This window comes from Gasterosteus aculeatus, chromosome 12 (assembly GCF_964276395.1).
Source record: "Gasterosteus aculeatus chromosome 12, fGasAcu3.hap1.1, whole genome shotgun sequence".
In the NCBI taxonomy this organism is placed as follows: Eukaryota; Metazoa; Chordata; class Actinopteri; order Perciformes; family Gasterosteidae; genus Gasterosteus; species Gasterosteus aculeatus.
Window position 1 is genome coordinate 11,910,457 of NC_135700.1, and position 26,642 is coordinate 11,937,098.

Genomic DNA, 26,642 nt, shown 5'->3' on the forward strand with positions numbered 1-26,642 from the left:
GGCCTCATGCTACCTGATATTAACTGGGTTGCTGCGTAAGCCAATAAACAGTTTGCCTCAGACGACCAACATTTCGCTGAATGCTACGTCAGTTCTCATTAACAATATGGGGCCACTAAAAATAACCTGGTTGAATGCAGTGGTACCAGGTTTGGGACCATGTCGACACAACAAAATGAAGTTATCCTCCTTGACTTCTTTGCTTCATCACGAACAACTCCAGGTGGAAAAAGAGTGAAACCATGTGTTCCACTGAAAACAATTCAAGACACTTTATTGCAATTGAAACCATACAACTAAAGAATTCAGCTTGATAACTGCCAGTGACCCACAGAAAGAGGACATCATAAAACACAGACATTGAGATGAAAACAAGCAGGAAGATAATAAATAACACTAATCATATGCACAGAACCGGAGACATACAGGTGCTAAGGTAGATTTTTGCATATGTGGAAATACGGCATGATGATGGCGTGATGATGGCATGATGATGGCGTGATGAGCTACGCTACGCCCGTGTCCCCTCTTGTACAAGATGCTGTGGCGTGCGATGTGGTGGAAAACCATGACTCCTCGTGAACAGTACAGAGATCTTAGAATTCTGTGTAGTGTGAACTTGGAATGGGTGATAGTATTTGCAGCCGGTGGGGGGGGGCGCTTGGGAAAAAGCTGTCCTTCATTGTGTTGTGATTAAGCGTAGGTATTTGTAAAAGGCTTTCATGCCCTTAGTCTGGAACAACTATGTTCAAGCATTAATCATTTGTAATAGCTATTAGAGCCGGTACAGGGCCTCTTGTTACATTATTTAATTCTCTCCCTCCGTCACCGTGAGGATTTGAGGAGCCTTGCAGTTGAACAGAAATGTACGAGAGAATGAGATATTTCAAATAATAGAAAGAGTTTACATACTTTAGGTTTATATTGCATTCAGGTTTATTGATTCTCCCCCAGTGAATAGCGTTGTGTGTATATTGACATTCCCGCGGTGAATTACAAACCCGGATAAAGCCTTTGCCTTTCAGTTCTGACGGACGGACCCCAAAACGCGACCTTTACAGTCAACTGATAAACGCTCGGTTATCAATCTCTGTTGTTGCTGTGTTTTCAATTAACTTTGCAGCGAGGTTGAACGTAGACACAACCTTTTGCCAGAAGTTTTGGTTTCACATGAAATAATAGAGTTTCATGATAATAAGTTTCTGAGTGGTACGGAAAAGTGATAAATGAGCGCAGGTTAAGAGTCTTCTTCTTGTTCTTTGATTGTAGCTGATTTGGTTAATCATATTTTATGTTATAAAAGAATTCACTTGAAAATTCACAGCAAGTCTTTGGGGGCTTTAACAACAAATGTTGTAAAAAAAAAAACATCACCACACAATGAAACATGGTAATATAAAGCATTAAGGTTCTTCTAACTTCATCTTTCCTTGATTACTCTGTTAATACATTGTGTTGTGAAAGATTTGATATATCCTTATTGAACAGCTTGTTTCATTTCATCAACAGCCCATAGTTTAGTATACAACAATGAAAATAAACTAATTATTTGAAGGTAGATCCAGTGAATGCGTGTGCTAGATAAATTACTCAAATGATTATCAAAATAGTCAGTTGAATACATTTTTAGGGATAAAGCTTTCTTTCATGTGATTATCATTCACCTCATTTGTTTTGAGTGACAAAGCGACTTACAATAGGTGTGTTTCAACCGTAAGGACACAAACTCAGCAGAACAAGAAACAAAAAAGTGCAATTTCATCAAAAGCTTAATTAGTAGAGCTGCGTTGAATGAAACACAAAGGCATGTCATTGAATTCACTAGTAATGCCTTAATGCACCGGTACAACGTGAATCCTTGGGCTTTTTTAAGTAAGGACCTATTAAACAATTTAACAGGCTTGGTTTTGTCCTGAGCAACACTTTACTGCTCCATTCGCATTCTTTTTTTTCTTATCCTCATTAAAAAAAATAAAACATCCATTTCCTGTAACAGCACTTCTTTCTAATGCAGGAACCACAGTCACATCTGGCCCAGCACTCTGCCATGAGACGACGCTGGGCCTGGCCGAGAATCAGGCGGCAGATTGCCTACATGTGTGTGGCCTCCACCGCTCGGCGGTCCCTCTCTCTTTCTGCCGGTTGCAGCAGGACACGCGGTACACGCAAAGACCGAGCTATCGCTCACCCGACGCGCAGATACCACGCAGTTCAAAAGCAAAAAATGTGTTTATCAAATGAATTAACAAATTTCCACCCTGTCAAATCCCTTCAAACATTTCAGAATTACCCAAGAAATCTAATTTCTGTATTACTTGATCAGTTACTAACCTTACAATTTAGTTTTTTCCTTTTTAAAGTTGTGTAGACCAAAGCCTGGTCTCTCTCTCTCCCTGCGTGTGTGTGTGTGTGTGCCAACACAATGGCCCCAGCTTTCCTGTCATCAGTGATAGATGACTCAAGGGTCTCAGGCAGACATTAGCATCACAATAGACTAAGCCAACAATATGAAGGCATACTCCCAGGTTTTGGGAATTGCAGGCAGGGGCAGGAAGCCTTTTACTGGCATTATCAATGGGAAACCACTGCTTGCCAAGTGGAGAAGAACCTGTGGCTTGAAAGAAAATTGACAATGCCTCTTTTTGGAGGGAAACAGCCATACTATCCGTTAAGCATCCCGTTAGCCCTGGATGAGAGGCCCGAAGGCTGTGCTGGCGCCGACAGTCCTGTGAGAGGAATAATTTTACCCGAATGAGTCAAACATTATTATTAGGGTATGGCGTTGCTATATAAGCGTAGGCAATTACAACAAAGTCTGAAGCTGGCCAGAGCCTGCAGGTGTGTCCTAAAATGAGGTTTTTTTTTGCATGTTTACAAGTCTTTTCTCTCCATTTGGTAGTAATGACACGTAACACAGGTCAGAGCGACCGACCACTAAGGCCTATTTAGCTCTGAACTCTCTTGTGGAAGTCAGACAATAATGTCAACTGATCTTATCATCCGACTCCAGTCAACCAGCTGCTTGTTACGGGAGCTTTAAGCCCTGGTATTGTTGAACCGTCGCACAGGAAGCCCGGGTCCATAAGAAAGACTTCAAGGCCAGACGTCGCATGCATGACGCCACGATGAGCAGAAACACTAAGCCTATACTCTGAGACACAAGACACGTTAGAAATCCCTCCTCCTCCTCCTCCTCCTCCTCACACACGCACGCCACTGCGATGTCTGCGAGCTAAAACGGAACAGTTGAAGACCATGTAAATTCTTATTAATCTGGCTCTGTTTATGCATCATGCTTTTGAGTTCAGTCCCCTTATGTAAATACAATATCAGGGAGGCATAAGGAAACACAGCAAACCTTACATTGGTACATTCTGGCTTGAAAATATAACTTCACGCCACACTTTTTGGACTCAGTAGAAGGTGATTATTATGATAATCTTTCAACATTCTCAAATTTCTATTCAGCAGGGTTTTTAAAGTCTCATAAAATTTTCACAGGCGCTTTCAGTTATAGACACACATAGACACACATAGACGTACATGGGTGTTCCACCCATATCCACAGGAAATGCGTCTATTCATTCCTCAAAAAAAAATGAAAGCCTACAATTAAGAGCAGTGTATTTATAACTGACGACCGAGAGAGGCAATACGGCGAGTAAGGTTTTCTGCTGAATCTATATTTTATCTTTGACACCTTTTCCATACATATAAAACCAGTCACGGTTTTATGACCACGGAAACACCATCTTTGGTTTTTATTCTTTGTCATATGTGTTTTTATTTGTATTTTGGTCTAATAAAATATATTTCTGGTGAAAAAAAAGAGCTGATGTCATCAACTCATATCAGTATTGAAATATGAAATAGTGCACAGTGAATACATCTGCAAATTCACTTATTAGTTATTTTATTTCACTGGACCAAGTTTCCAACCAAATATGTCTAAACGTATGCGTTGGTTCAGATAAATAGTTGTTTGTGCTATTTATTTCATTGGGTGCCATTAAACCAGTGCAGAAGAAGATGATGTAATTAAGTGACAGTCAAACCTAAAACAATTTCAGAACGTGATGGAAATATTAAGGTTTGTTTCACTTAATTAATATGGAGGCACATTCAGTCAGCAGTCTTAGACTTACCGTTGATAAGTATCACTTAGGGTTCCGCAACGGCGCATTTAGGTTCTTTACATAATGCAGTGTGCAGCTGTAATTAACAGCTCTTTAAAAATCCATTTTTCTCTGGACACCAAAAGAAATCAATACTTAACTTCAAATGACCTTATTGAGCTGGATAAAAGGCTTTATTGCATGGGCTGGGTCAGGCGCGGTTGAGCTAATGTGTTAGATGAACAGTGGGGGATTAAAGGTGAGGCGTTCTCTCAAAATCTTACAAGACATCACAAAGCAGCGGGTCACTAACCCTAGCCTTCCTGGAGACACCGAGAGGATTACAGCAGCCAACCTCTGCTGAACTGAGCCGGTGTTCATACGGGGCTGAGAAGGCAACGACAGCCTCTTTATCACTCAGCAGGTCCAGCGCGTTGTATTTCCTGTCTCCCATCTCTACACCCCCCCCCCAACCCCCACCCCAAACGAGGCCAGAGCTGAAACCCACTAGTCCCAACTCTTTGCAATAAACTCACAGGGGACCAATTTGCACAGGGAGCCCTCGTCTGAATCACTCCATCAATTAGGAGCCACTGTGTTTATCATCACATACATTATTGTGGAGGCTGGCCTGGTCATTGTGTTGAGGTGTGCCTCTCAGGAGAGGGAAAGGGATGAAATAAATGGCCATGGGAGTGAAGACACAGTTGGACAGGCTGCCGGACTAATCTGAAAGGACGGTTGTAATTATGAGTCTCCCGAGGAACTGGCTGTGTGGCGAGTCCCGACGTGTGAACACGGCGCTGACAGCCAGGAAGGTGCACTGCCCCCCTCCCCCCCAACCCCCCTTACTCCACAACAAAGTAAGACACAGAGTCCAATCAATATTTTCAATCTCTCAGGATCAATTCAACATCTGAGCACAAAGGAAGTCATGTTGGCTGTGACCAATATGGGTAAATAAAATGTCCAACTTTGTGGACATGATGGGTCCTCTGTCTTGGGTTCTTTTGTAATCATGACTGAAAGTTTTAATTGAATTGAAGGTTGTAGCGAAGCAAGGACCAAAATAGTTAATGGCAACGTAATAAAAATGCACTTGCTATTACATTCAAAAAAGAATTGTATGATTGGTCACATATTATATTACATTGGGGTCAGACCATAACATAGCATTGAGTATGATAATTGTATGTCTACGGTTACAGTCTTTCTTTGTTCCCAGGGATGCTGTTCAGTGTTTAGAGACCTTTCTCTATTCCACAGATGGAAGGGAAAGAGATGACCGCCTCTGTTAGCAGTGGAGTGTCGTCCCTGTGCTTGGGATGAGAGAATAACGCTGGCATTCAGATTCCATTCATATGTTGATTACACAAAATGGTCCCATCAGTGTGAGATGATCTCATCAGAATAAAAGTGTTTCATCGCTAGAATATGATGTAATCAGCACGAAACAGATGATTTCTCTAAGAGAGCACGAAAGTGACACTGCATCTTTAAGAAGCCCGGAGTCTCACTGTGTTTTAGTCAAACAAAAGCAGCCAATTGGGAATGTGCAACCTGAAACCAGAAGCCAGACTCAGAGGGCCTCACACAGACCTCAGAGCAGGGACACACCCCGTGCTCCCGATTCAGGCAGGCAGAGAGGCACGGCCTGCAATCCAACCATTCTGTGCCAACAGAAGATCCCAAACAAAGACGCACTGATCGTTTTGTCGGGCTTCTTCTTAGAAAAGAAGCAACTGCATACAGTAAAAACACACACGCACACACACACTATATTTGTATTCTAGGAATCTCTAGGAAAGGAAAGCAAATTCAACAATGTTAGGCAACACACTTGCATTCAGCTACATTTTAAGGACCATGTGAAGTTTTATGTCAACTGTAAATCGGTATACCTGTAAATGAAGATACTGTTTTGATGAAAATGCTGCACATAAAGATAAATAAAGGCAAACTACGCACAGTAAAATACAGAGCATCAGAAGGTTGTCTTTTTTTCTACTATCAAAATCCTTTGCAATCCTCTCAGTCTGTTCGGAATTAGCAATGCTTGAACCTTCAACCCCTCCACCGCTGTTCAAAGTCAGCAGCCGGAGCTGTGGGGAGGAGTCGCCTCAAGCTACAACACGTTCGACTCGGTCACCGCAATACAGACATCCTTTCCCCTGTAATGACATCTTAAAATGCACACTTCAAAATCAATTCTGCCTGTGAACGACAAGACAGCTTCTAAACGTAGATCCATTTTCGGGGCCGAGCCTCATTAATTGCTCGTTCTCAGAGCCGCAGAGACACACATGGGTCATATGCTCAAGATGTGTAGCAATCAAACAAAACAAGCACAGCAAAAATCAGCTATTCCCCTGATGTTTCCGTCGGCTGACGTCCAACCATCCTGACTAACGTCCACTGGGCTTTTTAGACCCATTTGCATTTGCAGTGAAAAGCAACAGGTGTGGAAGGACTGTGCACTGTGGTTTGGTTCAAGAGAACAGAGATCAAAACAAATTAAACAATATTTGAGTTACACATTACCGATCACATTATTACCGCCATTTGGTCGATTCATATCCGACAAGATTCTTCCTTTGTTGATTTTGTTGAATACGGCAGCTGAAATAAAAGCCTCCAGATTTATTATTTACACAAACGTCCTGGAACCAAAGTGAAAATTATTTCACTACACGTCTAGGTCCTCAAGGCCCAGTAATGATGTGCGGGCGGGATACCACTACGCTACAAGGTTGTTGCTTTCAGCCGTGTGCGGACTTGAACCTTGAACCTGCCTTCAAATGATGTGGACCCGTCATCTGAGACCTCCGTCATCTCTAGAGGTCTGCGACAGTGGATTCCATACACATTACTGTTGATATAAAAATCTGACTAAAATTTAATTTCTGGTAGCCAAGAGGTTACAACGCTCCTCGTCTCTCTCATCCTCCCGACATATTAACCTTAATTACATCAACAAAAATATCCATAGTATCCATAATAGAAACACCTGTGGAATAGAGAACGAGTGTTTCACCTCGTTCGGTAGAAAAGTCACAATTTGTGCTTGTTGACCCATTTGCATTTGCAATCCCAGCCACTGTGTCAGGTTGAAAGACATCTCCATAGCGACCCACGATGAATATATAACCAGTTTGTCACAACCCAACCCTAAAATCCTGATTCAAAACGACTTCTTTCCCTCCCTCATCATACCTGCATCAATACTATTTACACTTTCGGCAGTTACTCCTTTTGAGGAAGGACATAAAATAATTGGACTTTTTTCACTACCATGTGTGTGAAAACACGGTAGTCTTACACTGACAATGGCAGGGGAACAAATGAGGGATTATTCTGGAGGTGTGTGATGCCTCTCCTGCAATGAAGTTCCTCACACTCTATTCTGCGTGAATGTAGGTGACTCGGAGAGCCTGAGCTGATCCCAGAATTCCTCATTATCCGCCCAGCAGGGAGGATCAGGTCCGCTCGCTCAGTCTCAGAGCATGCTCGGCCCGGTGAGACGAGCCCCGGAGGAGCACCGTGCTGGGCCATCGGGGGCAAGCCAGGTCTGCTCATTATATCTAACTCATCGTTGGCATCTCTGCAAACCAAGTGCCACTTAGTTCCCACAGGAAGGGGTCTGGGCTGGATCACTGACGAGATGGCAGAGCAAACAGCAGAGAGGTAATAGGAAAATCTTTACATCAAAAGACACGTGCAGGCGGACCCATAGCGTCCACAAGTCCACATAGGAGGTGGATATTACAACACGTAGGGATTCCTTACAGTCAGGCTAAAAATGCATTTAGTTGTAGCACTGCTTGCTACTGCTAATCAGAAACAGATTCATACCCGATATAATGACACAAGTATGTGAAAGTACCCAGTAAACATTTCCATAAAAATGAAAACATCGTGCTGGAAAACTCAATTGGTGGACCTCCCCCTTTAGCATCAAAAACAGAAAGGAAGCTGCATGGTATAGCATACGAGTAGTGTACGTATTTACATATTTATCTGTCAGGAAAAAAAAAAATCATTTTTTTTCCAACAGTAACTGAGAAAAATTCACCAACGTCATTTAGCGTGTGGGGCAAGCGCAAATATATAACTCAATGAATAAACATACAATTTGAGTGAAACGTGTTGTTTCATTTATCAACTCTATTTCTGGTATAAATGAATGCAACCCAGCACAGCAGGTGAATTATGCAAGTGCAGAGTCGTAGCCCTTTGGCTAGGGGCCCTCTATAGCCCTTTACTTTTTAAAAGATACTCTCGTACGCAAGTCTAGGAGCGGGGCGAGTGGCGGCTGATGCGGTCTATGCAGATAGTAGCGTCTTCCGTTGCAATCACAATTAGCCTCAGAGAATTGGCACAGCGCCAGGCAACGCTGGTCTCAGCACATCCGAAACACTTCAGGTAAACACCACAATAAGCTAAGAAGCAGAAATTAGAAATTGTTTTGTACCGCAACACAGTTGCTATAGAGACTGTTGCTAATTAACTGCACTCTACCCCAGGATAACAAAGGGCTTAAGGGCACTCAGGGCAGATCCTCTTGTGATGAGCTATGTGTATGGAACACTATGCCATCCCCGGGGTCTCTCGAATACAAAATACCAGTCTCCTTGCAGCCAACTTTCATCTCAGATGCCATGAGAGGTTTTGTGCGGCGACGGTCTGCGGCTGTATTAAACCCTATGGACCTGGATCACAGCCCCATATCAGCCTCACCATGATTAGCTGAAGCCCACCTTTCTTAAAAGACAAATCACTCGATGTTTGTTTGCTTTTATTCAAATTCATATTTTCCAGTTGATTTCTCTCAATAGTAAAGATGCCTTTATACATTTGACTGCATGTTTCATTTCTGAAAAAGATGCATTGCCCACAAAGAAGATTAATCAGAGAATTAAGATGAATCGAGTCACATTCCAAGCATTCCAAGATTTGCAGTACTGGGTTAATTTTTGACACTATAAATAATCCGTAACAGCTGACCACTCCCTACAGGTGAGGCCTTATCGTTTACAGAACCTCAGGGTGAGCGGAGCGGTCAGGTCCCAGCACGCATTGTGCTGCTGCTAAATGTCACCACTCTTTAGCAGACTAACTTCTGTAACAAAATACCGATATTCTAAACTTCCATCCATCATTTTGCCTTTAATCGAACCCAAGAAAAATGAGTCATAGGTTTTGTCATCATTTCACAACATCAAACCGTCCATTTGGTTTTCTTCCCGGTTTCTTTTCAGTTTGCAAACTTGAAGGAAACAATTTCACTCTTGTCTAACAGTTGTGACTAATAAAAGGAATGACGGCCTTTTGATTCTGCTACTGACAATTTGTAACCAGATACTGAGCACATCTGGCCGGACGAAGCTCTTTTCAACTCTACATTTTTCTCTCTTCTCCTCTTTTTAAGGCAGATTCAAAACCAGAAAAGAGAGTTTTGAATCAGAAACAATCTTAGTCCTGAGACCGAAATCTTGTGAATGTTTCAGTTTCATGTGGTAAATCTCAGCAGGTAGTTCTCATATCTAATTTGATTGTAGAATTTGAAAGAGAAGCAGCTACGCCTGCATTTAAGCTGATATGGGTATTGGATTCAGTAAATGTAAATCAACATCAAGATAACGTCAAGTTTCTACTTGCTCCATAACTTCTAAAAGATAAATACATTTTTTTTTTTAAACCAGTTCACCAGGAAGCCGATCGTGAGCATTATATTCTACATTGAGTGACAGTGAGGGCTGCACTTAGCACTGCTCATTTGAAAAAATACGGAAGGGTTGTTCTTTAATCCAGAGCAGAGGGACGGCTTCCCTGGCAGCCTCACTCTGCGTGGGGACTGGGGAATTGGAAGAAGAAACAGTGGGGAGGGTCCTGTTGTGTGAGCCCACATCTTTGTAGTGGCAGCTGAGGGGTTTCACTGCAACTCCTAGCATTTACATTTCGTTTGGCCGGAGCAGGTCACATGACAGCTGCATGCGAATGCTCTGAGGGGCTTTATGCTTTCACTTGACACTGACTGATTGGCTGTGAGACGGTCCAACACCACGGAGAGAAAATATTCCCTCTTTCCGTGACATCACCCAGCCAGGAATGGGGGAAATGGCGGGAGGAGAGGGGGCACAGCTGGTGGAAGCCACAGTACCATCTGCTACTGACTAATAGTTCATGCTGCTTTACTTATAAACTTGCACTTCTGTGAACCAGAATAGTGGCTCTCTGGTCCCCGTACGTACATCTGACTGTCTAATAATATTAACATACATGTATTGATGTTTGGAAAATAAATGTGCGTATTCTGTTTTAAAGGGGAAGATTTATACCACTCTCATGTGACTAGATATGGAATTAGCCCAAACACAAGCACCGGTATAACCACAACCTGCTGTTAATACGCATTTTGTTGTTGTTGTTTAGATAAACCAAAGAAGAAACAACACATTAATCAATGAGTTTCTTTGAGATTTTGTTACAAAGCCAGGCCAGCTGTTCCCCTTTTGTCCTGCCTTTATGCTAAGCTGAGATAACCACCTGCAGGCTGTGACATGAGTGGTATTGATATTCTCACCTTGCTCTCCTTAGGAAATCAAACAAATGTATTCCCAAAATGTCAAATTATTTACTGGAGCTCACTCCGTTTGGACCTACAAGAACATCGCGTAACAACACGGATGACACTTGGGTTAAAACGCTCACATACGTTCAACCGTACTCACCATACATCTTTCCCTCGTCAGACAGGATGATCTTCCTGCGTCCACAGGGAGGGTAGATGGCCAGAGCCTCCTGGAAGCTCTGTTCAATATCAGGGCTCCACACCCCCTCGGCATCGTTGTCCATGGGCTTGTCTGCCGAGTCGCTCATCCTTTCCATGTCCTCGGCAGGGCTTTCGCTGCCGCTCCAGCTGCTGGGATCAATCGTGGCGGTCGGGCTCCCCAAGCAGAAGCCTGGAGCAGACTAGGGAGAGACCTGGAATTCCAGGAAAAAAACCCACAACCAAACAGTCACTCTCTGCAACCGAACAGTGGACATCTGCTTCCCCCCCCCCCCCCCCCCCAAAAAAAGAAGAAAAAAAAAAAAAGAACACAGTGCACACTGTTAGAGAGCACAATATGGAGCACAGACAGCCAAACAAACTCGGACCTCGCCAAGAATGTTGTTGACTTGATTTACAATGGATGTTATGGGATTAGACAATTGGACATTTTCTCTCAGATTTGTGGCACTTCCCTCTAATTAAATGACTGAACACAGTAAATTGTTACTTTCAAATTGTGTTGACAAATAATAAATCTCTCTGCAGACTATGAGGAGGAATGCAACGTCTTCATGAAGACAATAAAACACAGAACAGTTGTCAAGGCGGAATTTAAATTCACTCCCGTTAAGTACCAGTGCTGTTACAGCTTGTTAGAATTTAAAAAGCAGAAAGCAACAAGAACTTCCATCAGAATTGTCACCCCAAATAAATCTGGGTGGGGGAAATGAGAGAGCAGCATTTGACACTCCACCAACAGGTGAGACTGTGTTCGTAGTTGGCAGCGCCAATGAAAAAGAAAAAATTAGCTACAAAATATGAAAGTAAAAAAATGAATGGCGGCTTACGTCACCTACTACCGTACATGATGACGGCATGAACTGTAGACATTAGACACGCAAGCCCCACAGAGAAGCCAAAAGCAGTTTAAAACAAAACAGACAGGCTGAAAACTGCCGTTTACAGACTGCGGCTCACTCCAAGAACCTTTGTGCATCGTAGCCAAGCTGCTCACACAGCTGGACAAAGTCTCATCTCAACAGCGGCTATTGACAAGACCGACAAGCTGTTGGATCTGCAGCTAATAAACTTGAGGACAGCATCGTAATGCGGTGACAGCCTCTGGAGCAGAACGCGTTGAATGTCCAGAAACATAAAACAGCAGACTATCCTTCATTTTATGAGAAATGACTATCAGACACTACAGCTGCCTGAATGATGGGCCTCGGCGAAGCGGTGGAAATTAAATTCAGCAGCGTTGTGGTCGGCGTAAACTGTGCGGCTTTCATGAATGGACACCATTCTGCACAAAGGGGCTTCGCAGCCACAGAGTCCGGCCCCGAACTTTAAGAGACATAGACAGAGTTTATCAAGGTGGCTAAATTACATTCAGAGCCCCGAAACAGACACAGCTGACAGCACTTTTTCTCACATTATGTTAAAAATGTTGGCAAGCACATTAGCATCTAAATGCATCCGTGCGTGGACAAAGGGTACAATAAACAAACTGGTAAACTCAAAAGGATGTAAGACAAAACGCTCTTAGCTATGGATAAATAAATAATGCACACACACACACACACACACACACTGGACATTTGAAAAAGCTCGCTCCTCTGAGGAAAGCAGCCGAAGAGCACAATGAAGGCACGTCGGCTGAAAGGCAAGTTCTCGCTCCACCCAGAACGAAGGGGCAGAGCAACTAGTGGAGAGGACATCCTGAGTGAACCGAGGAGGAAATTCTCTGAAAGGCCGTATATATGCATGAGGCTCGTTTCAGCTGTTTTTCATTGTCCAATGCAGCTGGCTGGCTTGTAATTCCTCCTGCCCCTTGGAGTGTTACTCCAGGCTTCACGTCCCTTTTGTACAATCATTGTACATAAGGGCATGAGCTGCGCCCGACGTCTGAGTGTGCGACAGCACTGTGGCTGAACAAGTCACAGTGGGGACGTGTTGAGATGAGCTCACAATTGAGTAACAGTGTCGTAAACGCACATCAAATTCACTCAAGACAAACAGATAATATATGAAGCCATCTCAGAGTTTCTCTCCACCGTTAGATAGTTGCTATTTATTAAAGTTTCCATTTTCTCTTTTCTCAATCCCTCCCCTCTTTCCAGACAACTGCTTCCTGTGAGCAAGATCCCATTCAAGCAGCACAAGCTGTCAGGAAGTGAGAATAGTAGCATATGTTTCTTCCAACATGTCAGTTCATGAGGGGAAAAGGGGGGATGGGAGCAAGCTGTTGGGAAAAAGAAAAAAAAAAAACTCCCAGCGAGCAGCGAGAGCTCGTACTGAATTCCGTTTTTGTGTGCCGGCTGCTGACACAGCAGAACCAGCTCACAAACTGATGAGGGAGGGGGGAAAAAGACCCATTTCAACCACTAATCGTCTGGGAATCTTTCTAGATGTGCTCTTCATCCCAACCAACTGATATAATAACGCACTCGTAAAAATTTCCAGTTTACAAGTTCTGATATATATCTGATATAATATATTTTCTAAATTTTTAGTACTATAACATTGTTGTACATCCTTCTAAACCTCTGAATGAAAAAACGTTTTTTTATGATCACTGGTTACTGAAAGTAAAAAGTCAAGAAGGTTGAGAATTGGTTTAAAATAATAACACTTCGGATCTACAGAAATGACTCAATAAAAAAATGACGTTTCTCCGGAAATGTATCTTCATGAGGCTGATCATTGTCAGCAGGAAAACTAAACAGCACACACAGACAACCAGCACTACAAACCTGACAGCACTGTACCGAGTGGCATTGGACTTTAGCCGGCCGACTCTCTTCAAAGCCTAAAAGACTAAAAGAATCCTCTATCGTCTTCAAAACATCTCAATGTGCGACAATGAGCTCTGACGTGGTGGAGGCAGCGGCTCAACAGTCTTAAAACAATCTAGTGTACCTTTCATCTACTCGCTCTCTTAGGTCGTCCACAACTGGAGACCGAGGCTCTCCCTGTATTTCCACCTCAGCAGATTTTTTTTTTTAGAAATTCCCAACTGATACTTAAAAAGAAAAGAGTAACATGAAAACTAAAAAGATGTAAACCAGCTTACAAAAAACACAACATTCATCCTGATCCCTACTTTGGAGATTTGTGGCTTCTAATTCTAATAACAGATGTTTGGAGAATGTTGAAGATAATCTTTTAAAAATAGACCAGTGAACAATTACGTTAACATCTTTTTTGAAGACTTCGATCATTACCAGAAAATTGTAGGTAACAAGATTCCCAAGTATGCACATTCTAGCAATAGATCTTAGAAGAAATAGAAATTAATGCCATTCCTTCGTTATGACCTGAATGTTATTTTAATTGCAGAACTAGTTCTTATTTGTTTGGAAGATCAGTTGAATTATTATGCTACCCTTTGTATTTATTCAATGTGGCGAAATAACAAAAGGAGCAAAGTCATATTTGCAATGAAGAAGGAAAGGGATGCGGTATAGAGAAGTGAAGGATGCACAGAAAATGGTGATTGCATGCTTACATACCACAACAGAAAAGGTACTAAACGGGTAAGCCTGTTGTCTAGATGTTAGCATGTCAAAGGAAACACCAAATGACACAATGCAGAAGTCATGGGCATCCTTAATAGATCAGTTTCGCATTATCCTGTGGCATTATCTGGAGGCTTTCACCATGTGCACCATGCGAACAGCTGCAGAGTTGTCAACGAAGACGGTCTCTTAGCGCCTTAGAATCTGAGGCCTAATTATGTCCGCCAAAGGAAAGTATGAATGTCATCCATAGAAAACACTTGTGGCTTCCAGATAATACTTCTGCATGCTTGTCTTTGCAGGGTGTTCACCATAGAAATGGTCTTATTTGTGAGATGCGGGGTAAAGATCGCCCGCGATGCAAGACATGAATGCGGTAACTAAGCAGAGTAGTAGCTTTGACATGGCATTATGGGAAATTACACTTACTGTGAGATTACATAAACCACTCAGCAAGCTGGAATCCAGCTCCTTAAATTAAGAGAACCCATTTCACCCATCAGAGAGAGCAAGGTAATGAAATAGCAGATGAGAGGTCTCAAATGTAATTTTCCATGTGGAGTTCTTTTGTGCCGTTATCTCAGAGGGTGCAATAATGATTCTGTGAATGACTTTTGTGCACCCCATAATGGCCCACAGTAGTTAAGGCCACAGTGTGTAAAACTGTAATTACCATGTGATTTCCAAACTCAACATTTTCAGCTTGTTGTCAAGACACATCCTGGCCTTTGCATAATTATAACAGCAATGTCAAACATATTCAATTTTGAGCAACATGTAATTTACTGTGAAAATTTACAATGACCGATATTCAATTTAGTTTCTGTTCATTAACTGGGAAAAAGTATGTTTATTGAATGAAGTCTGACAGCAGGTCTTTGAGAACCTTGAAGTGCGGTTACAGGGTAAAATGAAATTAATCAAAATTCGGTGGAAATCGTCTTTGAATTGAATTTCTTAAGTAAGCTTTACTACACAAGGCTACATTTGGGCATGCAGCCAATGTTAAAATAAAGCCAAGTGAAATAGGTGAATGTGAGTTCTAACCTTTTGTTAAACAAAAAAAGATATATTTTTACTTCATTTTACTTCATTTTTATACAAAACCAAGCGTGTTCCAGGTAAATTTAAAATTACCGCATTCAGACTACAATGTGTCCCCAGAAAACACAAGAATGTATTGGATTTTTCTTTAGGTTTCATGAATAAATATACAGGTCTGGAGTACAGATGAATGAATAAACAAGGTTTTCAATACCAATTTCCTCAGGTCCACTGGAGAGGCTGGAAAGCTTGCTTTCACCTCCGTTATTGGCAATGGCTTAGTATTTATTTCATGCCGTGAATCTGTCTGATATCATCCCACTCAAAACGGAGGCCTGGATCCCACCGCCCAGCGACCATCGGGCCACTATGGGATCAATCTTTGTTTGCCAGAGAATAGGATTGATTTACAGGGTCTGTCAAAGCAGCCCTCTCTACCTGCCTCTGTCTCAGAAACAGGTAGCAACAACATGACCTGGACAACATCAGATGCGTCGGCTAAAAGGTCTTCCAGGCTGAACGTCTAATAGACAAAAATTGTCTCCCTTCCGCGGGCAGCATCCCCGACAGTGACGCCAAAATATATTAAAAAAAATCCAATTGACCATTCAAACGTAAAACGTAATGAAAGCTCAGAAGACATTTGCCTATCAAAAATGTGCCGTGCATTCCACACAGCGGACGCCCGTGTCACTGTGGAGTGCGAGCGGAACACATAAAGCTCAGGAAATTAAAGCTGTAAATAAAGGTCCGTTAGATAAAGGATCTCCTGACAGTTATGAGAGCAGAGCAGGCCGAGAGCTGGCCGCCGGCTCACTCAGGACGCGTGCGCAGGGGCATGAAAAAACAAATCACAGTGATGAGCATGAAGGCCACCATTTGCATTTGGCTCTGGCAATTCACACTGGCTCTCCGCTCTTTTTCTTCTCACACGAATCATTCATCCCTTATATTCTTCTTTCTGTCCCGTCCCCCCACACACACACACACCTTTTCTCCTCCACTTCCTTTTTTCTCTCGGCCAATAATGCATTTCACTCTGGACTCCTCTGTCATCAGGCGGCTTCCTAAGAGGCAATAGGCAGCAGGTAAAGCTGGTTTTCAGGCCTGACTGAGGGTGCGTTAAAAAATATATTGACACAAACTTTTTTTTTTTCGTGAATTTAATTCTGTGTTACACAACATATGGCCTAGCTCTAGGATGTTTCACAGTATTTCTGACAGACTGAACCACAAAAGGACATATTTTGGTAAAAAGTTTTACACGCCGTGTTGAGAATGGAATTTAATAAGAGCTCGTTTGCCTTTTCACATTTTTGGCCGTGTACAGTTGGAGAATACATGGAATTTTTCTATGTCAAGTGTTTGACATTGAAAGAAGATCAAGTCAGCTACGCCAAAAAAAATAATCAAAAACCTGCGACTTACTATTGAAGCCACCCTATTCACTATCCAAGGAGTAACTGCGATCACAAATACCACAGGTCAAACAGAAGCTACACTCATTTTTGGTGTATTTTACAGTATAGCAAATGCTGAAAGATCAATTTAATCTATGAATTCCTAAAAATGACACTTATCTTAACATTTAGAAGTTTAGCACTATAAAATGATGATACCCTCTGCCCTCTGCCAAGAATAAGGCTGCGTACCAAAGTGCCTATCAACATATTTATTACGTATGACAGCTTTCATTGATTAGCCAGTTCATAGATTCGCTAACGTAGCCTGCAGTGCCAAACATTTATGTTCTAATTGTGATCAATCGCTGGAACTTGCTCCCTTTCATCGCATTTGATACAAGAGTTTTCAGCATCTACTTGAGCAACATTTAGCCACACTTTGGATATTTTTCTTCTCTCTGCCATGACGTTTATCTCACTCTGCACCGAACCAGAGTCGAGGTGTGTGTGTGTGTGTGTGTGTGTCTGTGAAGAACAATGCATGAACCCACCCTTTGCTCAACTACACATAACTTCATAAGTACTGGAAGCAGAACCATTAACTCCGGACCTTATCGATCCTCCAGGCATTCACGGTCTTATCTTCTCCCGTTTGGAACCGAGTATCAGGGGCCTCCAAAGGCAAAATGACGACAAGGTTAGTAACAGACCGTGGCGCACTACCCCGTAACATCAATATAGCATATTAGTGTAAGATTTGATGTTGTTAGTCGTATTACATTTTTTTAAGTCACAAATCATGAGGTTTGGTCGGGTCACTCATCTTCAGTAATTAAACCTTTGTTGATGGTTTAATTATAGACCAACATCACATTACATTACTTACTGGTTAAAATAAATATTAAAGCAAATATTCTGGTCTTTTAAAAAGACTAAACAGAGTAAACAAAAACTTACACAGCTCTCTGTTGCTGTGTCCCGGATCGGATTGCAAACTAATTTACTGGGCACAGCCTGCATATTAATGTTGGGAGCCTCCAGTCTATCGCCGCTGAATCCAGGACACCTTCAGGGCAGAGAGGGAGCCGGCCTGATCTGCGTCAGCCATGATAACAATGCAGCGGCCATTGATGGAAGGTCTCGTGGAAATTTATTACAAGCAGTGACTGGGGAATACTGTGCCAGAGACGCGGAATAAGCCACATTTGAATACAAGCCACAGATTATACCGTTTCACTAAATGAAGTGACTGTGTGCCTTTGTTCCACCGGTGGAAAGCTGAACACCACTACCGGCACTATGGCACAGCTCTGAGAGAGGAAGTTGTTGAAGCAGAGATTTCCTGCTTTCATTGTGGTTAAGAACTCAAAATGTTTATAGTGGTTTCAGAAACCGACTCATCTAATGATTCATGGGGTACTTATTGCTTTTCATCCGCGTGTGATCACGGGGCAGCTCGTTAATTTGTCTTTTTATTCCGTATAGTAAGAAAGAATGCTTGTCCCACCGACTTAATAACTTCCACGGAACTACACATTATTACAAGTGGTTGATACATGGAGCTGTCCAAGCTTCTTTTTCCAAAAATGAGAGAGACTGCCATATGATACAAGTCTGTAATATTAAAGTGGTGAGACTTCAAAGGGTCTGTGAAGCTCAGTCACTTGGTGCTTTAAGCAAAACTAGAAAAAAGGTCCAAACATGACTTGTTCCAAATAGGCAAAGTCTTGATACAACTTAAGCCAACATAAGTGTAGACTGAAACACAGCCTCTATTCCATAAGAATGCACAAGCAGGGGGGGTAAAAAACCTGTTTCACTTACTAAGGTGGTTGAAAGGGCCAAAGTGCATTCGGTAGCTGGCAGTCATTTTACGGCCGCAGTGCTGAAGCAGATTTACTTAGATGACGTCAGTGGCTTTGAGCCAGATTTTCCTTTTTTGGTGGCACTCTCCGCCGGCCTCAGTGGGCCCAAACTGCTGAGCAGCAGCACATACTCTAAAATTCCCTTTCTAGACCAGGGTTTACCTCGGGGCACACACAGACAGACAGAAAGCCTGCAGGAAGGGTTTTTTTCATAGCAGGCTTTGACCACAGAGAAAACTGTTGTTTTGATGTGATTCTTCCACTGTGACACTTCACATCTATATTAGAAAATGAATGTCTATGTCCAGATGTAATTACAGATCAGATATTTTTTCTAGCATGGACTTTTCAGAAGAAAAAAAATAGCAAAACAATAATGTGATTTATCATTTCAATTAAAAACGTAGGAGGCGATGTGTTCACATTCCCATGAGGAATTTCACAGGCCTATTACTACTAATAGAAAACATGCCTTGAAGGTACGTCTGTATTCTCTGGCAGGTGAAGCTTTTATTTACAACATCAATATACTGTTCATGCATGCATGCTATGGATTATCCAGAAAGAATTTTTGACTATAACAAATATATATAATTTCAAATTAACAAAAGTGTAGCTAACATACAAAAAACCAAGCCATAAAGATGTCGCCTAATCCGAGCACACAAACTAGTTAACACAAGTCACTGCTCAAAGGTTCTTGCATTCGAGTGCAGAAAAAAAAACATGCTTATATTACAGTGTGAATCCAATTGCAATTTTTGAACGTGTGGTACCATCCCGAGGAACTAAATGCATCACAGCTCTCCAGCACCTGTTGCCCAGCACGGACGATGCAGGTGCTTCTATCCAGCTGGCAGTTAAGACTTTCAACCACAGACTGTATCTCTTAATGTGCTATAATTTAAAAAAATAGTTGTGGTTATTCTAAAGTTTCAAATAATGACAATAATCCTAGCGGGTAAGAGGACGGATTAAATTCTTTCTGGGGTGTCACTTGAAGATTTTGACATTTGTATTTTATGTTTCAAACGGACATAAGCTCTTCACACTAAACAGATTATAAGTAAACCTCATCATTACTTTATGCAAGGACCTGCAAGGAAGCATTACACACTTATATTTAGAAAATATATTTGGTGAGGAGACAGTTGTGAGTCTAATGTCGGGCTCAAAGGACAGACAAAAATAATTCATATTTCCAATGTTTTTTGAAGCATAAACTGAACAGACATTTAACTAATGTTTTGACAAAAAGGTTTTTTTCAAAGATTATGGACAAACAAAGAAAAGAAGAGTCTCGCTTGTCCCCGAGAAGTAACATAGTCCTTTCTATGCTTCACAAAAGCATATTACAAAAGCACATTATTCCGTCAACATGACAAGAGATAAAGAGACTACACTCTGTAGCTCTGTGTCAACAATGCAGACACGCCTGTCTAGCCAATTAAGAAAAATACAATATAATATAAAAAATTAAAATAACTCTGCAAGCTTATAAAATGGACGTTTTGCACATAACTAATAAAAATAAAATTATTTAAAAGTTTATCACAATGACCGATACAAACGCCGAATGTGCCGTATTCTGTTCAACATGGCAGCTGAGCCGTCTGCTAGAGCTAACAGCGCTAACGCCGCTAACAGGGTAACCGACGGCAACAGCGCTGACAGAGCCAACGAGTGTTTACTTGAAGAGGAACTGAATGGTGGGCGTTACACCTCCGCGCGACCACCCCGTGGCTCAGGGGGATATTATGAGCGCGCGGCTGTAACAGCTAGGAGAACAAAGCTCAGACGCACTGGCATTACAGCTGAAACAAAAGGGAACGGGACTTTATTTCCTGCTCAAGGCGCCATCACACCTAAATATCTTTACTTGAAAAATAGTTTGATGCAATATATTGCTTTGAACTTCGACTTCAGCTACTTTAAGGAATTGCGTGGTGTCGGCACAGTTGCCTTAGCAATCTTGTTTTAACGCGGCACGTATCCGTGGGGTTAGTCTCTGCATTTGCTGTTTGTGGGTTGTTCCCACCTTCACCATCTCGGAAAAGGGCAGCGACGATACAGCCGAACTCTCGGCCAATCCAAAAAGGGTCAAAGAGCTGGGTCGTCGTCCCAGGCGACCGAGCAGAGGCAGCCTGATCTCCAAAACCTGTTCGTAAAAATGTATACGAAAATCTTGAACATACAAATTTGTAGTGATACATACGAAATAAATACGGACTGCAACTGATGACGTCACCCTATTCAAAGTGAATGGGGACCTGCACCCCGTAAACACACTTCGTGATTCTAACGGTGTAAAATAAACGTGTTATGATTGCATTTTTAACGAGAAATCAATGTTAAATTGTAAGAATAGAATACTAACCCTGACCCCCTCAAAAAATCCAACATGGCGGAGAGTTCACTCAAGAATCCGACATGGTCCGCCATGTTGTTCACTCAAGGGGCGTGGTTAACCCCCGCCAGTTTGTATGTATTGTTACGAATTTGTATGTTCAAGATTTTCGTATACATTTTTACGAACAGGTTTTGGAAATCGCGTTGGCAGAGGAGACAGCTAGCAGCTTGCTAGCAAACTAACCCGGAGACAACATCCACACTCCAATAATTAACATGTTGATTTCTCTTGTAAAGTTGGACACTTTAACCTGAGAGTCTATGACGGTGGTCGTTGTTTTGTTTTGTTTTTAGAGTCGCCCACAAGTGCAGATGATGAACTGCAGTTTTTGGCCCTTCTGTTGGGTTGGCGTCATGTCTTTTTAGTCAAAAATGCTAATTAAATTGCCGGACGTTCACTTATTGTAACAAAACATTAACTGGGATGAAGCTCATTCACACCTAGGCCTCCCATATAAAGCATATGCAGGGTGTGATTGTATCACGATGGCTGTGGTCCCCCGTTGGCGGCACCTCTGGTAATGAGGTCCAACGAGTTTAGTAGGTCTAAGTAGCAGAGGTAAAGTCTCATTCGGTCAAACAAAGACTACGTCCTATTATTGCACAAACGTTATGCAGGCTTGCGTCCAACAAGTCCGCTGGTTGCATAAGCTGAAAACAAAGAATCTGTTTCTACCCCTAATTCTTTTCTTCCAAGCCAAAAGATTTACATTGCAACATGTCTGGAGTTACGCCTGACTGCATTCACACTGTATCCTGGAAATAGTAATGGATATTCACATTAATTGAGTAAACTATATCGTAAGTTATATAAAATCTTTAAAAGCAGGTAACTTGCGAGCCAAAACCTAGCAGCAGAGCTACGGACTGAAAGGTCTCCTTTTCCATTTCACAGTTGTTCAGCTGAGCTCACTGTAATACAAAATACTCACTTTCTCAATCTTTTTTGGAGAGAAAAGTTGTTTTCCAGAAGCTCGTGATTAAACGCACCTGAAGCCATGATATAATAACATGTGTGTGACTAGACAGCTGACTGAGATAATAAATGGAACAAATGGAAAAGCTCACAGGAGAACAAATTAGATTATTTCATAACTGCTTGAATAAGTATAAATCAAAGCAGCATAAATGAGCTGCTTAAACCGTGACCTACAAACCTGATTCAAAGCAGAAGCATTTGAACATTACAGCAACAAATATCCAGTTAGGTGTCAGGGATTCAAAGAAGTTCAGCAGATCCTTCAGTGTTTGGTGCAAATGGGTGAACACCCACTTTTTAAGGCCACTTTACTGCTGCTGATGACAGCTTCTGGCCTCGTTCTCATCATAAGAACCCGTGTCATTTCCCCCGGAGTCCACAGAAAGTTTGGGGGTAAAAATCACGGTAAGGAGTAAAACTTTGTGACACACATACACACACATGCACGGCTGGCAAACCGGTGTAGTTCGGTTTCAGCTGAGCAGGCATTTCCCAAAGTAGAGGAAGGAGAGGGAAAACAATGAAGGAAACCCCCATTAAACGCCATACGCATTAACCACTCTGCCTTTCCAATGATAACCAAGTAGTTTAGCTCAAACTGGACATTTTAAGATCATGTTAAACCAACAAAAACGATGCAAAAATGCTTATTTGTAAAAAAAAATTAAAATAAAAAAAAGATATTTACTTTGCACAAATCCTCGGGAGCTTCAATCTACCAGCCAACACAAGGGCTTTTAACGGGGCACCGAGTCCCTTCGGCCCCTCGGTTTCGTTTAGAGTAACAGTGACAACATGGAGCACACGCACACACACACACGCACACACACGCACACAGACGAGAGCAGAAACAAACAAGCGTTGAAGAAAAAATACATGTACTTACAGAAAAACTTCGATGGCTGAAAAAAAAAAAAATCCCGTGAAAAACGCGTTGAAGCAACAAGTCTCTCCGGCGCGTTTTCTCCTTCGCGCTGGTCCGAAAAGCCTCCGCCGTCGATCTCCAACAACTCCCGACCGAGCCAACTACGGGGAGGAAGACAGCGACGCTTTCAACCGTCATCTTGTCCTAAAAAAAATCCTTATTCGTATATGTATATTTTTCGTATAGTTCGTCCAGATTCCCGCTGGGACTTTCTGCTGATCTGACAGGACAAAACAGCCCGCGGTGCCTTTTATAGGGGCGTGTGATCGGGCTTCTTTTTCTAAAAAATGTGAAAAATGTCAAAGATTTTCGCCGCTGTGTGAGGCTCCGACAGTGAGCGTCAAAGTCAGCGACCAGAATCGGCCATCTATCTCAGCGATGGAAACCGGGACGACCTAACGCTACTTCACGCCATGGGGTAAATAGTAAACACCTCAATAAGCCGACATTTCTTTCATAAATACTCTAATATTTCCAAAGACGTCAACTAAAACCTCACGAACAGAAGTCTACAACCAGTTTTTGGATACCTGCAACTACCATTGAAACTTACCTCGTTATTGTTACCTCATATAAAATGCCCCTCTTTTTTTTGAGTAATGGGATGTTACGGGGTATTTTTTCTTTTTTTAATACTATGTCAAGTTATTCTGGTGTTTCTGGGCCAGCCAGGAAGGTGTAGGAGAATCGCGCACTGACAGAGATGCGAAGAATGCTCGGAATGAGAAGAGGAATGAAATGAACGTCAAAGAGCGAGTTTGCGCCGGGGCGGAGCGAGAGGTGGCGTCATCCCGAGCCCAGCAGCCCAGCCCGGCCAGCGGGCAGCGGCAGCAGCAGCAGGGGAGGGTACAAAAACAGCCCGAGGAGCCGGCGCCTTCAGGGACACAGAGAAAGTCCGATTTCACAGCTCCGCGGCCGTGAAGCCCACTTGTAACAGCGTAATATGGCTGTAAGTAAGAAAAGTTATGAAAAATGAATTTATAAAAATTACTCATCTAGCGGAACACATTCTGGCCTGTACCCGGTCGCATACGGGGAGGGTGTTTTATTCTGTTGATGTAAAATATGTTTGACAGCTGGATCCATGTATTTATCTGCCATTGACCAAAACAAATTCAATGTAATCATTAAATCTGGCTGTGAGATCTTGGTCGGGGTGGGACTTAAATTAGTACAAATACTCAAGAACTGTACTTAAATACGATTCAGTAGTATTTGGACTGTAGTCACTGAACTCACGTTTGTGACATTCGAAATAAAAGTTTATACATGCATATTTAAAATGCTTATGAACAACAATATGCTGTTGCACATTGATTTCTGAGGTAGATAATAAGCTCAACAACAACAACAGTGTAATACGAGTACCTCTTACATATTGATAATGATCAAATACAATGGTATATCACTGACTATAGCCACCCTCCTTTTCTTGCAAAACATTACTTATACTCAACTTTGATCTACTTTCAATTATTTAAATGCTTCTTCCCATTGCTGAATTTTGAGATGTCATTTAACTAATGAACTAACAAAAAATACCAGGTATGTAATTAATGTAACATGTGCAAACAGGAGCTTATACATTTTCACACCTTCACTGCTCTGTTATAATTAATTACCAAAAAAAACGTTTACGGATACATTTGAAATGATGGATCCATGTTTGTTGCTAAACTGGATATATAAAGTGATAAAAGATTACCTGATCCACAGAAATAGCCAAATTCAAACGGGGAGATGAGAAAAGTATTGAATTCCAGTCATGCAAAATGTAAAAAATATATAATAAGAAATGTAATAAGGCTATAGCTTTAAAAAAAACTATGTTCATAGACCTGTTATATAACGTTGAGTTGGCCAGATTTAGAAGAGGGAGTTCAAACACCTATAGACAGAAACCCGAGTCAAAGACACACCTGTGGTCCTGTCTGAACAAGTCATCCATTAGAAGCCAGTGTTTTGACACCAATCCTTCGAAAGAAAAGGATCCATGAAGACAAACGACTGCCTCTCAGAAGTAATCCATCAACATCTTTTAACACCTGTCTCTGCATGTTGAGCTGAGAGAGAAACACAGGGAGCTGTATGATTTAAATGTTCTTTATACAGGTGTGTATTTTTAACTGTTTTATTTCATAATCTGTTTAGCCACTCGATGGCCAATCAAAGCCATTGTCAGCAGTTGTATCACTTTCATATCGCCCTGGGAGTTAGTCCTCGAGTTACCTCGATAACAAACTAATAATCATCAAAATGCCGCTGTGTCTGAAATGCCATTCATGAAAATCCCTTCTTTTATCCCAAAATATGACTGCTGCAGTAACTCCATGAGCTGAGGGTGCACATCCATCAGCTAACAGTGGTGAAAAAGCTGCATGTTAAAAATGCTCTTACATGAGAAGTTTACAGTGCCAGTGCAACCAGAAGGGCCTGCATTCACAACGACACTGCTCATGCACGGCCACTTAGCTGTTGTGCAATATAGGGTATCGCCACATAACAGCAGGAGCAGTGGGATAAGCTAAAGGCACAAACGAGACAAGACCAATGTGACAGCAGGGAATGAGTGAATGACTGAGGCAGAGTGGGAGATTCCCGCGTTCAAACGCATGTTTCACTAATTAGAGACAGGTGTAAACACGCACACCGCTGTCAGCTTTTTACTTCCAAACACAACAGTCTAGCCGTTGTTTTAGACTCCTGTAAGCTTAGACGTATGCAAATGTATTTAAAAATGGCATCCAACTACAACAAGATTCAATACTATTCAGAGGTGGGATTTCATGGTTAGGATCTACTTCCTTATAAACCTTTAAAGTAAAAAAGGAACATGAAAAAGACACGAAACAAATACAAAAAATAAATTAACTTTATATAATATAACATTCATTGATATTTTCTGCTGCACTTAATAAATCAGTGAAGGTTACATACAAAATGACACCAATGCAACAATAAAACTTTAGCCATGAATGCTCAGACAACTCTTGCATTACTAAGACCTACACTCTCCTGTGTTGCACTTACACTGCACTGTGAGTACACTCTGCCACAAATGGCTAAACAAATTTCCCCCAACTGAATGAAAACAGGCTAATGGAACCAACCCTGTCATGAAGCAGCCTGACAGTCGTTCAGGAATAACACCGTAATAAAAAACACTCGCTGTACACATAACAGGCTGCGGTTTTCAGGGGCCTCTGTGCCAATTGGATTGCCTAATAGTATCCCTTACTTTCAATACCTAGTGTACAATACCTAAAGACTTATAGTGTTTTGCAGTAACTCCCTGACGTGTGCAATATGTATGCTTTTATTTCCCAGTTGTAAAGGCCTTGAACTTATCCTCTGATTTGATTTTTCCATCCAACTTGTAGGTTGCACTGCCTAACAACCTCCATTCCGTTGTAGGTTCCAAGAACATCGGTATCAAAATATATCAACCTTGAAAGACTAACAATGCATAAAAATGTGTCATGCACCAGTTAGATGCAGTGTGTTGCATGAACGACCAATCTTCTTTTTTGATATTTCTATACATTATTCAATCTGTATAAACGGTTCATCCTGTGTGTGTTTTGCCATTTGCCAATATTCTTTAGAACATAA

General features: G+C 41.8%; 1 protein-coding gene and 1 long non-coding RNA gene across 4 annotated transcripts in view; one reads left to right on the forward strand and one right to left on the reverse strand.

Moving 5' to 3' along the window:
- Nucleotides 1–23,131, reverse strand: part of tead1b (TEA domain family member 1b) — a 41,225-nt gene extending 18,094 nt beyond the window's left edge. For all 3 annotated transcript variants that reach the window (XM_040203096.2, XM_040203103.2, XM_040203088.2), the window contains exons 1-2: nt 22,992–23,131; nt 10,847–11,099 (exon numbers count right to left, since the gene is read on the reverse strand). In XM_040203096.2, coding sequence (XP_040059030.1) covers nt 10,847–11,003 — 157 coding nt within the window. In that variant the 5' untranslated portion in view covers nt 11,004–11,099; nt 22,992–23,131. The remainder of the gene's footprint in view (nt 1–10,846; nt 11,100–22,991) is intronic.
- Nucleotides 23,127–23,769, forward strand: LOC144385329 (uncharacterized). Its single transcript, XR_013451563.1, has 2 exons — nt 23,127–23,448; nt 23,699–23,769. It is a non-coding gene; the product is annotated as an uncharacterized LOC144385329 (long non-coding RNA).
- Nucleotides 23,770–26,642: the final 2,873 nt, after the last annotated feature.